Source organism: Sus scrofa, chromosome 13 (assembly GCF_054392235.1).
Source record: "Sus scrofa isolate SSC_HxYL_T2T_F1_AM1 chromosome 13, Sscrofa_HxYL_maternal_Yorkshire_Landrace_v2.0, whole genome shotgun sequence".
Lineage (NCBI taxonomy): Eukaryota > Metazoa > Chordata > Mammalia > Artiodactyla > Suidae > Sus > Sus scrofa.
In genome coordinates, this window is record NC_139395.1 from 50,711,012 (window position 1) to 50,725,702 (window position 14,691).

General features: G+C 48.5%; 1 protein-coding gene across 50 annotated transcripts in view; it reads left to right on the plus strand.

The window, feature by feature from the left end:
• The window catches only part of CACNA1D (calcium voltage-gated channel subunit alpha1 D), a 330,381-nt gene that overhangs the window by 295,538 nt on the left and 20,152 nt on the right, over window positions 1-14,691 (plus strand). For 48 of the 50 annotated variants that reach the window (XR_014823264.1, XR_014823263.1, XR_014823262.1 and 45 more), the window contains 6 exons: window positions 960-1,119; window positions 1,889-2,016; window positions 2,155-2,251; window positions 5,101-5,203; window positions 5,436-5,537; window positions 9,785-9,915. Coding sequence is in view for 44 of the 50 variants with exons in the window: in XM_084988621.1 (XP_084844747.1) it covers window positions 960-1,119; window positions 1,889-2,016; window positions 2,155-2,251; window positions 5,101-5,203; window positions 5,436-5,537; window positions 9,785-9,915 (721 nt within the window). In the remaining 6 variants the exon portion in view is untranslated. Of the gene's footprint in view, window positions 1-959; window positions 1,120-1,888; window positions 2,017-2,154; window positions 2,252-5,100; window positions 5,204-5,435; window positions 5,538-9,784; window positions 9,916-13,862; window positions 14,331-14,691 lie in introns of those variants that run through there. The other 2 variants (XM_084988624.1, XM_084988626.1) reach the window with 1 other exon arrangement.

The following is a 14,691-nucleotide window of genomic DNA, read 5'->3' on the forward strand; positions in this document are numbered from 1 at the left end:
GCCACACCCAAGGCATGTGTACGTTCCTGGGCCAGGGATCAAACCTGCACCGCAGGAGGGACCCAAGCCACTGCAGTGACAGTGCCAGATCCTTAATCTGCAGAGCCACAAGAGAATTCCTGTGGGCTTGTTTTAATTCCATTTAATGACTTTGTAGACAGGGTGCCTTTAAAGAGGGAGAACCTAAAATAAATAAATTCATTAAATAAAATAGAGAACTTGCTAGAAATCATACAAGTAATTCCTAATGACTCCAGTGATTGGAGAGTAAGTCATTTGAAAGTTAGATCATTTTCAAGTCTTTGCTTTCAACAGAATTGAAAAGGGATCTAATCAAGTTGTCAGATGTTAGGTCATTAAAAATAATAATTGTTTAAAAGTTTTAATATAAGTGTTTAAAGGAGAGAAAACCAAAAAAAAAAAAATCCCTTTATGCAGAAGGAATCAATGTACTTGTATCAAATGATGGCTGTAACTAAGCGGGAGTTGCCACAGGGTCTCCACATACTAATGTCAGTTGCATTGGAAAATAAGTAGGAATTTCGTTTTAGGAATTTGCACTAATTCAAACTGGCTTTTCCATCAAATTACTTAAGCTTTGATATGATTTAAGAAATTCTTTTTTTTGTATAACTGAGTCACTTTTCCATATAGCAGAAATTGGCACAACATTATAAATCAACTATACTTCAAAAAGAAAAAAAAGAAAGAAAGAAAGAAAAAGAAGTCTGGAAGGCTCTATGACAGTATGTTAGCAAAAGATATCTATGTTAACAGTTCTATATGCTACATACCCTAACTCTGGATTTTATGGGTGGTGGGCTATAGGTAATTTGTATTAACTATGTTGCACAATGTATAGAGATGACCTTTTCAAAAAAAAATTCTTTTTCTTAAAATTTCTTCGAAGTCTAAGTTTCAAATGCCTTCTCTCTGTCTTTGTTTTTAATCCAAAAAAGGTGTGCAACAGGGGAGGCCTGGCAGGAAATTATGCTGGCCTGCCTCCCAGGAAAGCTCTGTGACCCTGAATCTGATTATAACCCTGGGGAGGAGTACACATGTGGGAGCAACTTCGCCATCGTTTACTTCATCAGCTTTTACATGCTTTGCGCATTTCTGGTAAGTGATCAGAATAGCCTCCATCCCCACCAATGGACATACGTACATGTAGCATTTGGAATTCCGACCAATGATGGTACATCCTCAGAGGGCTGTGGGTGTTTCATGCTGACAAGCATGCTAGGCTCCACTGGGCAGCTGGGGTGTTTGCTGAACTAGGCCTGTGTTTCTAGCACCTTTGCTGTGAGTAGGATTGGAGACTCGCTAACAGGCATCTCCCCGCCAGCTTCTTTGAGCTGCTGGTTTCTTTATAAAAAGCTCAGAGCCACCACCCATGGCAGTGACTTAAGAGTGTGCGTTATTTGGTGGCAAATGACAACTGCAGTGTGCTTCAAAAGGTCAGGCAAGGAGTTCCCATTGTAGCTCAGCAGGTTAGGAACCCAACACTGTCTCTGTGAGTATGGGGGTCTGATCCCTGGCTTCGCTCAGTGGGTTATGGATCGGGTGTTGCTGTGGCTGTGGCTGTGGCATAGGCCTGCAGCTGCATCTTCGACTGGACCTCGAGCCTGGAAACTTCCATATGCCATGGGTGTGGCCATTAAAAAAAAAAATCAGACAATACATTCCCCCTGCCCTCCCCTGTGACTTAACATTTTGGAAACCTTGAAGCCTGCCTTTTTCTTGAACATTCTCCAGAGGGCAAGTGTTTCCAGCTTCTCTTGAAGAAATGGATTCAAATGTCTTGTGACCCTTATCAGGAAGCACTTACTAGGGTCTAACCCGGCTCGCCTCACTACAGCTGACGCTCCCTCTTGATGGGCTTTTGCAGATCATCAACCTGTTTGTGGCTGTCATCATGGACAATTTTGATTATCTGACCCGGGACTGGTCTATTCTGGGACCTCACCACTTAGATGAATTCAAAAGAATATGGTCTGAATATGATCCTGAGGCAAAGTAGGTTGAAAAGAATTCCATGTGGCTTGTGGTGGGCTGTTTCTGGATGTGGGCTGTGCGTTTTGTGAAAGGCAGGAGGGACTGAAAGCTCAGGCCAGCCAGTGCTGCCCCGCATCTCATGCTGTACTTTGTCTCCAGGGGAAGGATCAAGCACCTGGACGTGGTCACTCTGCTCCGCCGCATCCAACCTCCCCTGGGGTTTGGGAAACTGTGCCCACACAGAGTAGCCTGCAAGGTAAGTGTCCCGTTTGCGTGCCTGCTGGCCTCTCTTGCAGGGACTCCTTTATTCAATCAACAAACACTGAGGAGTTCCCATTGTGGCTCAGTGGTTAACAAATCCGACTAGGAACCATGAGGTTGCGGGTTCGATCCCTGGCCTCGCTCAGTAGCTTAAGGATCCGACGTTGCCGTGAACTGTGGTGTAGGTTGCAGACATGGCTCAGATGGCTCTGGCGTAGGCTGGTGGCTACAGCTCTGATTAGACCCCTAGCCTGGGAACTTCCATATGCCATGGGAGCGGCCCTAGAAAAGGCAAAAAGACAAAACAAACCAACAAACACTAAGTGATGTTGCACAAGCCTCCTGTCAGGCGCTGGGGATGCTGAGACAAATGGCATGTAGTTGCTGTTCTTGAGAAGCTCTCAGATGTGTAACGCTTAGGATAGCCTGCCAGCCAACAGTAAGAACATGAAGGGAATTATGCCATTTGTCATGGGTGGAAGGAAGGGACAATGACTCTTGCATCAAGTCCAACATGAGAGATGCAGGAGTTTGTCGAAGCCAGAAGGCCATTGCCCAAAGGGAGCCCAGGGAACCCAGATATGGCAGCAGGTGGATGGGGAGTGACTGGTGTGGCTTGAACACAAGGGACAGAGGCCTCAGGCCCAAGCTGAGCCTTCTATGCCATGCTGAGCCCCACAGAAGAAACAGGAGTAGACTTCCATTCTGCATGGTAGACCCTGGCCAATGGAGAAGTGCGCTAGGGACGGGGTAGCACCCAGGGGAGCCAGTGCATTCATTTCACTGTGAAGTACTGAGAGCCAATGGAGGGCAGTGGAAGTGGCCATCAAAAGCCAGGGATAGCTTGGGGACCTACTTGAGGAGTAGAATGGACAGGACTTGGTGACCTGGATGTTTCCTAATTTGTGTGATGCTGGACGCGGTGACGTGCCCTCTGCTGCTCGAGCTCCCTTCCCCATGGGTGTGCAGCCCTGAGAAGATTCAGATGGATTCAGACCTCCCACCGCACTCCATTCCTGAAATTTTCACATCCTACCATGCTCTCTGGCTGCCCTCATCGAGACTATTTTCCTTCCATAGGGCTCCCATGGAACCACTTTGAGTCAGCTATCACAACAGAAAAGGATCCCCCTTTTTAAAGGGAGAAGTGCAAGATTTTCTTTTTGAAATTCTACCCTATAGCAATCCAGCCAGTCTACACGACAACTGGTCTCTTCCCATGGATCTGAGGGGGTTAGAGTCAGGGGTTTTACTCCTCCAGGGATGCTGGACCAGCTCTAAACCAAATCCAAAGTAAAGTGTGGCAGCTGCAATGTATTGCATCTTTCAGAGAAATCAGAGTCAAAACTCATTATTTGCTGCCCTGTAGTCCAGAAACCTCCATCGTCAAGTCCTTGGGGTCCTTGCTCAGGTCGTTGCTTCTCCTTAGCCTGATTCTGGATGTAGGTACAGAGAAAAAGCCACAGAAGCTGACTTTTTTCCTCCTTTTTTTTCCCTCATGGCCATACCTGTAGCATATGGAAGTTGCTGGGCTAGGGGGCAAATCTGAGCTGCACCTGCCAGCCTATGCCACAGCTGCTGCAACACGAGATCCAAGCCGCATCTGCAACCTGTGGGGCAGCTTGTGGCAACACCGGCCCCTTAACCCACTGTGCGAGGTCAGGGATTGGATGCACATCCTCACAGAGACAGTGTCATGTCCTTAACCCGCTAAGCTGCAAGGGGAAGTCCACCAGCCTTATTTCTGCTTTCCGAGAACAAGATGGGCTCTAGCTCATGGCTATTGATTAGTGTTTGCATTTCCAGACCCTTTTAGGTAAAAGATCAAAGTGTCTTTCAGGCACAAAGTAGACCATTCCGCTGATTCAGGAACTTGCCAAGAAAAGCAAGTGAACTTGCAGGCTCCCAGTTGCTCAAGCTAGTTTTGGAGATAGGCGTGGTTGGTAATTGGACTAGAAATTTTGGTGGGATGAACTATGTGTACACAAGATTTTAGTCCATTAATAGGGAGGAGGAGAAGGCTTTACAATCTTTCTCTTGGGATAGCTTGTCAGCCAAAAGTAAGAAACATGATCCTTTAGCAGTTCTCAGTACCATTTATGTAGCATGTGCTATGTGCCAGGCACTCGACTGAGATCTTAGTGTCCATGAGATCCTTTAACCCTTAGACAGCCCCTTTGCTGTGGGCACAGCGTCTGCACTTACAGAGAAGTAATGGGGCCCAGAGACGGTGTCATTCGGCCAAGGGCATCTCCAGCTCTCAGTGCGAGGAGGGAGAAAAGAGAGACAGGGTGTGGGGGCCCAACTCTGAAAGACCAGACACTCGGAGGAACCACGTGGACTCATACAAAACACTCCCCAGTAGTCTCACCAGGGCAGGGCCCTTGAAGGACACTCCTTATATCAGGAATAGTAACTGACCCTGTTGGTTGACAACCTTTGTCATAGACTCTGTGCCTGGCTCCTGGCTCTTCATAGCTGGTACATCATTTCACACCCGGACAGCATTCAGGATGTGCCCTGAGCAGAGACCTGACGCCAGGACGCAGGGACTGCTGATTAATGAGCAAGGGAGACAAATGTGTGAACAGTAGGGGGACTAAACAGTTTAAAACAAACAAATAGAACTCATTATCCAAGTGCCGGCATTTATGCTTTGTGACTAAAGCTTTGATCTTTGGCACCCCAGAGTCCCCCAGGTGGTAGGTTCCCCCAAATGGTTGTTGTGTTGAATCGAGTGCTGATTCGAAAAGAGACAAGGGATGAACAGAATAAACATGGAAAAAGATGTGGCTGTCATCAGCCATTTGCTTCCTATTAAGAACCTTTTCTTTCTGTTGACAGAGGCTGGTTGCTATGAACATGCCGCTCAACAGTGATGGGACAGTCATGTTTAATGCAACTCTGTTTGCCTTGGTTCGAACGGCTCTTAAAATCAAGACGGAAGGTGAGCCCTCCCTGGAAGCAGGACAGTTGGGAGAAGGGGCAGGGGATGCCGCCTCCACTTTGATTCCCTCCTGGGCCATTTCTGGTCCAAGGGGCAGGGCTGCCCCAGGCATGGGGTATGAATGCACTGAGAAGGTCTGCACTGGGCCTACCAGCAGCCCCAGTAAGAACAGAGAGGCATTGCTGGGCATAGGAAGCAAGGCTTGTTTCCCCCTCTTGCTTTTTGAACTCAGGGAACCTGGAACAAGCTAATGAGGAACTCCGAGCTGTGATCAAGAAAATCTGGAAGAAAACCAGCATGAAACTACTTGACCAAGTTGTCCCTCCAGCTGGTGGTCAGTGTAATTTATTTCCTAAATAGGTCTTGGCCAACACATTGGTTTCATGGCTAGCGTCCAGGAAGCCTGGTGTGTTTGTAGAATGCTTGAGGTATCAGCCAGAGCATTAGGGCCAATAGCTAAGGAAGGCCCTTTGGCCAGTGGTGTCATTATTTAGGCTAAAAATGTGAGGGCCATTTTAGACAAAGGAAGGGCTTCAGGGAGAAGGAAACCAAGACCCAGGCTGCTGAAGCAGGGGTTTTCTTGTGGGTGGAGGGATTCATTAATAATGTGGCGTCAAAACCAAAAGCCTGTGTTTTTTGGCCCACAATGAGGTATTTCAAACTCCTTTCCATGGATCCTTCAACAAAATGTTGAAAACTTCTCACACACAAGAAAAGCTTCCAGAAAATGGTGTTTTCGAAATGATCTCATTAAGACTGAATCTGCTACCGTAATTACCAAAAATGTCCCTTTAATTAGAATTAAGAGCAGAGATGAAACTAACAGGCATGCTTATTTCCTTTTGTTATCATAAAATAACTGACTAAACTTTTCTCAGATTTATATATATATATATAAAACATATATATATAATAGAGATACTGTTTTTCCATTTTTGTCTTAAGTACACATGGACTTACAAGTGAAGGTGGTTGTGTTTGGATTGTTTTGTTTTCGAGTTTTAAAGGTGCAGGATCAGTTTGTTTGGTGCCACTGCACCCACACTCTATTCAGCCCTACCCCCTCCAAGCCCAGCCCTGGGAGCCTTAAAAGTGTTCCATGTGTTTTGTCACCATCCGGACCTTTATAGTACCTCTGCTTCCGCACCCTCCACATTGGGCTGGCTCAAGCCCGGAAGCCACCTCTGGAACCCTGGGCCAGGATGGTGGCCACAGCCTCTCCTTCTGAGAATGTGACAATCTCTGGCTCCAGGGGACAGAGAGCGGCATGCTGGCCAGCTCCTGTCCCTTGCATGAAGCAAGAAGCAGTACAAACTTTTGTCTCTGGAGGGAGCCACCCAGAGCTGGCAGGGCCACTGGCTCAAAGCCGGGGGAAGATGGACCCACAAAGAAATAAGTGTTCAAAACTAAACACCAAAAGAACAAAACCCAAAGCAAAACCTCCCACCTAGAGCAAGAACCTTGGCTGTCCACAAAACTGATACTGCACATTTAAAACAACTCTTTGGTTTTCATTCTTTTCTTTTTAGCTGCACACCCAGGTGCTCGCATGGCTGAGACGAATTGCTTTTTCTAGTCATTGTAACAATGTGCTTGAGCTTTTTCTGCAGCCTCCATTCCCTTCAACTCTCAGTCTTTGAGAATATTCTGAAGCAATTCTGTTTTAGGGTGGTGGCATGGAATCGGAGTTATCTCTTGCCAACTGTATTCCCCTACATGTTTCTCAAGATGCAGATGCATGCTTCAGAATAGCGGGCCCGCCTGTCTAGGGGAACCTTCCTCACACGGTCCCCCCCTTCCCGACCTCCCATCTCTCTCGAAATGCCATCCTCCTTACAATGCCGTCTGTCCTACGCCAGTGCCCATCTTAGCAAGACTCACCTGGAGAGAGTCATTTGCTTTACTGTGAGACTTCATTTCTTCTCATTTCACCAGGAAAAAAAAAAGTCCAGACTGTGGCTCCCTTCCTTTGAAAAACCGATTGGTTTTTAGACCTACTGGACTTCTCGTGAAGGCTACATAGTCTTCCACTATCACGGCTCAAATAGTGGGCTCTGGCCTTTTCTCTGTATTTCTTAATACAGATTGGGGGTTAGGATGACCAGGGTTAACCTCTTCCAAAACGGCAGCAAGAGCGCCGAGGAGCCTGGGAAGGAAAACAGTGCCTTAGAAGGGGATGGAATGTTCCAGAAGTTCCATGGCACAGGTTGTAGATGTGCCTAGAATAGAGCTTTTTCAGGTTCAGTCTCAAATAAGTGTTTTCATCACTGAGTTCCCAAAGGTGATGACTTTTAGGCTTTGGTGAACAGACTCTGATTGAATTGGTTGAGTTGCTGGGCAAGGTTTTAACATCTGCAATCACCCTTTGCCTCTTTGTTTTTCTTAGCTTCCAGTAGACTAGTGGGTCCCAGTCTTTCCCACACCATGGAGCACCTAGCAAAGGAGACTGTTTGTATGGCCCTCTGGGCCCGCAGATGGGTAGCTCCCATCATGGCTGAGGGGCTCTCTGTAACCTGTTCAGAGGGCAGCAGATTGAGCCAGGCTGGCCGCTCCCTGTGCTTGGAACCCAGTGATGTAGGTGCTAGGGGCCCCTTCCAAGCCCCTGGGACAGAGCAGAGTAGTGCCCATCTTAGGAGGCTCTGCTGGCACAGCGGTAATATGAGGTCCCGCAGGCATCCTGACCTTGGTGAGGCCATCCTCAGGAGTGAGCCTGAAATCCAGGTTGCAATTCTGCGCTCTGGCTGCGGAGACAGCCTTTCTGCTGTCAGTACCGAGCTGTCTCGTTTCCCATCTGAATCTTGCTCGTGTTCTCACCTCCACTCTCAGTCTCCTCCATTTCATGCATCTCCCCACCTCCTTCAGAATATGCCCTCTCCTCCTAGGGGCGCTCCTTGGCTTTGGCTTTGACTCTTGGACCTGGATCTTTGGCTTCTCGCCCTGAAGAGCCATCAGAGCTCACCCCATCACTGCCTGCAGTCCGGAGCCCAAGAGGCCTCCTGCTGTAGCTTTGACTTTTCCTGGGTCCAGTCTCAGGAGCTTAGCATCTCAGTGGAGAAGGCCATGTGACCCTTCAACCCTGCCCTGCTGATTCCTTGGTGAGCACCTCTGCCCTGGAGCTGCCCCTTGGCAGAACCGCAGTCCACTCTCCACTGAGCACACTGCCATCTCAGGTTCTGGCCAGGAGCATCAAGGCCCTGCCCCAGGAGCCCCCTTGGCCCTTCCAGGCTGGCATCATCCAGGCCAAAGGGAGATAAAGGTTAGGAAGCCTGGGTGAGGTGGGCCATCTGTAAGCATAGCCAGTATCTTTTGTGGAAACCCATAGATAAACTGAAACCCTGGCCTGCAGAGGCTGGCTGAGCCCCTGGGATTCTTTCCTGGGTCTGCAGTTGATCCACCTTCCTCATGCAGCCCAGTAGAGAGGTGGACTTGAACTCGGAGAGACAGCCCCAAAGGAACAGGTGGCCCTTGTGGTAGAGCTGGGCCATCCCTCTGGGAGGCAGTAGGGAGGAGAGGGCGAGCCCAGGCCCGGGGTGGGGGTGGGGGGGTTAGGCTCATTTACAGATGAGCAGCATGTCCAGACCCCAGATTACACATAAGTTGCAGGGGCAGCCTGGCTACAAGGAGAGCTGTGCTAAAGCCTGAGAGCAAGGGCCATTCTTCCTTTCAGCTTCTGCAAGCCAAGGTCAGCGCCCCAGGGACCCTGGGCAGATGTGGGGGTGAGCACCTTGGGAAAGCAGGCCCTGTGGAGAGACAACCCCCCTCTTCCCCTGCTGGCACAGACGGTGCCCCCCACCCCCCACCGGCACACCGACCCTGCCAGGGTGGTTTCCCAGGAGACAGCCAGAGCCTCTATTCTGCCTCATGCATCACCTCTGTCGTGCTCAGCGGAGTTCCAGCTCCCCAGCGACCCACACTGGGGTTGTTTCTGAACAAAGCAGAAATAAGTTAGCTCAACTTGGAGGTTAGTGGGAGCTGTCACTTGCAGTATTGAAAGCAAGCAGATCTGAATTACAGACCGAGAAATGGCACATGGAGGCTATTGGCAGAGCATTAAGGGGGCACATGAATCTCTGGGTCTGCAGTCACTTTTCGGAAATGTCCTCTCTTTCCGAGCTTGTCTGTCACCTTTCTGAGGTCTCTATCTTTATCTCCAGGCATTGGGATTTGGATGGTTAATTGTCCTTAGTATTCGTGGTAATTACACATGCAAATCCCTATGCACAAGGGGTGAAAATATGACCCATGGAACCTTTTTTTTGTTGTGTAATTTTTTTGTTTTGAGTCAATAACCAAGACGGCACTCCATGGTGTTACTAATACGCTGCTCTATGAAAACTCATGACCGGTATATTCTTTTCTGCACTTTTGAGTATCGGTTGATGTAACTGACTCAAATTTTGAGCCTTAACTGCTTTGCACAACCTCGCTTTTCGCTAGATTTAGTCCCCTGTGTCCTAAGCCCAGAGCTCAGTGCCTCCTGCCCGGTCCTGCCCCTCCCCCACCCCTAGCCAGAAGCCAGCTTTTAGGCTCTTGCTGCAAACGTGCTGATTCGGGAGAGCTCTGTCTGGTCTCTCCGTTTAGATGATGAGGTAACCGTGGGGAAGTTCTATGCCACTTTCCTGATACAGGACTACTTTAGGAAATTCAAGAAACGGAAAGAACAAGGACTGGTGGGAAAATACCCTGCGAAGAACAGCACAATTGCCCTACAGGTGAATTATTGTTTTGTCTTTTTCTCTTTTTCACTAACCATTTTACGAGCTTATTTGAAACACTAGAGAGCTGACTATTCATGGTTGAGCAGTTCCACCAGGATTTTGTTTAAACTGAGATACTGCACCCTCCCCCAAATGTGGACTAGCCATTTCTGGGCCACCAGGTAAGTGCCTCCCCCTCCCTGCTTTCTCTTGTCGTGCCCCCCAATCAGATCGGCGTCCACTGCGGCCCGGCCCGGGGGGCAGGACCCCCAGGACAGCGGCCAAGGCACACGCCTGGTGGGAGGGGAGCCAGAGCTGCCCTCGCACCCCATCTCCCCCAGGCTTCTCCAAAGGCAGCGTCCTCTGAGCAGGCACCCACCTTCCCCCGGCCCCGGGCCCGGGCCCCAGCTGCCATGAAACAGCTTTCCATCTGAACGCAAGTGCTTTGTTTTGTTTCTGTTTGTTTCTTACCCCACTGCTTGTTGGTTTTCGGTCCATCTCAGTAACATCCATCACCTCCTAGTGCGTGTGTGCTTGTGTGTGCGTGGGTGTGTGTGCGCAGTGTGTCTGTCTCTGTGTGTCGTCTCCTGACGGCCCTGAGGCTTGCTGTGCAAATGCTGTTCTCGCACAAACTGGCCAGCCTCTGGTCCCTATGCCCTCTGCCCAGGCTCCTGGAGGGTAGATGTGGTTTCAGGAACCTCTGGTTCTAACCAGGGTTTGCACGTCTGAGGGTATAAAATCCTAGGTAAGCCCAGAGCCCTGGGTGGGAAGCAGGTGTGTGGGGAGGGGACGTCCTAATGGAGACCTGCAGGAAGAGACGCTAAGAAGGGAAGTTTGTGAGCACTGTGATGGGGAAGCAGGGTGGAGAAGGAAGGAGGGAAAGATGCTGAGGACTACAGACACCCAAGTTGGCAAGCAGTCCGAAACTACTGTCCACATTAATCCAAAGCCCTGTCATCTCTGTCGTCTGGAGTGTGTTATGCCCATCACGAATACGAGAAAGAATGTTTTCCTTTTAAATTTACTTACTCTAAAATCCCTTTTATGTCCCTGTTATCAGAATGTGTCTTAAATTGGACCTTTTTGGTATGGGTAAGGTTCAACATGGAATAGCCTTTCACTTTGGGGGCGGGGAGAGGGGAAATGCCCAGCGCTGTTTTGTGTTCTAAAGGATGGTGTTTACCAAAGTGAAGGCTTGTCTGTGATCTCGCTGAGAGAGAATGAAACTTGAATGACGATGAATGAGTGAAGGAAGAGGGGTGGTGTGTGTGCCTATGGTGGGTTAGGAGAGGACCTTGTGTGACAGTGACCTCTTGATTCATGATGAAACCTGAGCTCTGCCGTGGGCAGGCAGGAGAATGGATGCTGAATCTGACCAAAGACAATTTCTGCTCTCTCTTCCTCTGATCACATCTCTTAAAGATAGCCTAGTGAATCCCAGGCTCGAATAGCTGCTTGCAATCTCAGGTTGTGGAATTTGAGTAAAGCCCTTTCACCCCTGGCTGACCCAGTTTGCAAAAGTGACAGCTCTTCTCCTGATCAGAGTTCAGATAGCCTTGGAGAGACCAGCACACTGAAAAGACCTGTTTGCAAATTTGTACAGGTCTGGTCCATGTGTTCTAGAGGGTGATGTGTTCAAACTGGGTGCAAGGAGAGGGAGTGATTCACATATTCCTTCAGGTCCTTCTCTAAAGCAGCCCTGAGCCTGGAGGACCAGGCTAGCCAGATTTCAGAGTATCTCGGAGCTGCTTGCTGTGTTCAGATTCCAGTTGGTGGGTGTGGTGGATCTTGATGACTTTTCTGAAGGGGGAAACATACGCTCATTGATAGCTGTGTCGTAATTTACAATAACCAAGGTAGCACTGTGCCATGAGACCCTTTGCTTTTCTGTGGAAGGCGTGTAGGATGGCCTGGAATACCCTTCCTCTGTCCCCAAGAGTTCTAATTAGATGGCTTCGGTGCTCGCTTTGGTGGCTGGATATGGTGTTTGGATGCTTTAAAATCTGAACATCGCAGGGTAGGAATTAATGATCACATTTCAAGGGTGGGTTTCACTGAATCTTTAAGTTGAAGGTTCAAACAATGCAAAAGCTACATTTATATGGTGTGGGTTAAAAGGCTCTGTTACATTGTGTCACAATAATGTTTTTCTCCTGATTCAGTGGCATTGTTTATAGAAAGTTTCTTTTCCTTGGTGAAATTAAAATATTTTCAATTGGATACTAATATCAACACATTTTCACATGGTTCCACTGGGAGTTGAGGCTGTGACTATAATTTATGTTGAGTACCCAGCCTAGAAAATTAAGTTGTGTTCATAATTCTGACAGATATATTCTGAAAATACCTTTGATTCTGCAGCAGACATTAAAAACAGAAAATTTTTGTCTCCTTGAAGGATAATTCTCATTACGTTTTTGGCTTCCTCTGCTCCAGAAAGGGCTTTAAATGTGATTTGTCACTCTACATTTAATTAGCACGACGAGGCACTTCCTTTCTGCATTGAGGAAATATTCCAGGACGACATGGCAGTTAGGGAAATGGGTCCCATGGTAGTGGGAGGAGAAATTGTACTCATTGCTTGCATGAGTACACAGACCCCCAAGGAAGCTCCCCAAAGTGGGCATGGTCTGGCAAGAAGTGGGGTGTATTGCCCATTCCTGTGCTGGGGGTGCCATGACCCAATTGCTAATGGAAAGTGGAGTGGGGGCATCGAGGGTGAGCGCAGGCATCAGGATGTAGGCCAGTGCGTGCTTGTGCTGTGTAGAATGCAGTCTGTCTGAGCTCAATCTGAGCTGGCCCACCTTCTCTGCTCCCCCACCTCCCCGCAATGGAGTGGTTTTCAAGGGCACACAGATGCACTCTGGTTGTCAACCCTGGGGGCTCCATCCGGCCTCCCTCTGTTCAGACCAACCGCAGTGCCCCTTCTACATGGGGGAGGGGGCTTGAGGAGCTCCTGGATCCACATGTGGGTTGGAGCTCAAAGCACCTGTGTCCTCTGGCCTCTGTGGTCTGAGTGAGTGTGCAGTTTCCATCTGTCCATGCGTCATCACCATTAAAGCCAGCCTTCTCTCCAGCCCCTGTCCAGGGGGAATCAGAGAGAAGTTGCATCAGGCTTTTCTTTCTTTCTTTTTTTTCTTTTCCTCTCACTCATTCCCTACATGCCATGTTCACTTTAGTTTGACCCAGCCTTTGCTCTCCATCCATTGTTGCTGCATCCCAGTGACCTGCAAATTTCCACAAGGAGCAAGCAAATAAAGGAACACAGCTCTGCAGCCACAGAAACCCTGTCCCCTCCCCAGCAAACAGTAATGCCCCATCAGACCTCCTAGATGAGGAATTCCAGGCAAGATATGGACACGAATCAGCCCAGTATCACAAAGAACAGAAAAAGAAAAAAAAAATCCCAAAGTGGGGAAAGTTTTGTTCATTTCTTTCAAAGTGCAAGGATTTCCTTTATGCAAAGGACACTCTGGTGGAATCTGAGGAGACTCTTCTCTACTTACCTCAGACAGGAGCCTGTCCACCTTCATGACAGGAAGACTTCAGAGGGATAGTCTATTTTTTTTTTTCTTACCTGTTTGGAAGTTGGGCTTAAGCTTGTAGAGAATAAGCCCCAGTTGACAGCTGATGATGTAGGTGGCACAGCGGAAAGGTGGGTGGTGGACCAGAAGTGAGTGACTCTCAGCCCTGATGTGGCCTCCTTGGAGAGACTCCGGCATAAAGACTGAGGCAAATGGGATACTCCACAGATACTGAAACTCTAGAGTATTGGAGCCCTGTTATTTAGTCACCTTAGCCTAAAGATTTAGTAGCAGGATTTTTTTTTTTTTTTGGTCTTTTTTTTAAAGCAGATTCCATCGAAAGCCATAAAAGGCTTTTTTTTTTTTTTAATTTTTTTAATCTAAGAGAAGAACAGATGCTAACAGATGAGATTTCACTGGCTGATTCATTTGTTTCAGATGCTTGAACGGATGCTTTAGAATTTTCGGCCTGAGCTACAGCACCAAGCTCGTTAGTCGGAAGGCGTTTGTGGCTAAGGCCTTGAAAGGGGAAAAGTCTCAAGTGGGCTTATTTCTACTGAAACAGCATTTCGGGAGAAATGCAGGAAAAAGCAAATCCAAGGCCCCAGGGAGGCCCCTTCCGAGCAAAGCACTCCTCCAGAAGGTGGAAGCAGGGCCGTGGCTCAACTGCGGAGCCGTGGCCTCCTGTCGCGGACGCTGCTCACGGTGGCTCCTTTTCATGAAAGGGAACCTGCAAGGCTTAACAGTTTGCCCTTCCAAGCAGAGACTCAGAGAAAGGGAAAGAGGGAGAGAGAGCAAAGGAGGGGGGCAGCCGCCCCACAGAGAAATGAAATGAACACAACTTCCTGATGCTGGCCAGTAAAAAAAAAAAAAAAAAAAAAAAAAAAAAAAAAAAATTAATAAAAAGATTAAGCAGACCTGCCTAAGGTGGGCAGCTGACTCCATTCCAAAGTCCTGCATCCCTAGTTTGCCCGAAACACCAAAGACTGGCAGGCCCCTTGGCACTGAGCTGACAGAGTTCCTTTTATATATGCCAGTCCGTCATGATCTCCTGACCATCCAGCTCCGCTCTCTGCAGGGACCAGTGCAGGATGCGGTGAGACGTGGGCGGGACAGGAAGCTCAGACACACCATTTAAACTAACACATAACACCTGCATGCCCAGACCAACCCAGGCAACACCTCAGGTTCCATCTTAACGCGTCCGCGGGAAATACCACCACACCCAAACCTCATCCGACATTGTCCGTCTTTAATTCAAAGCCAG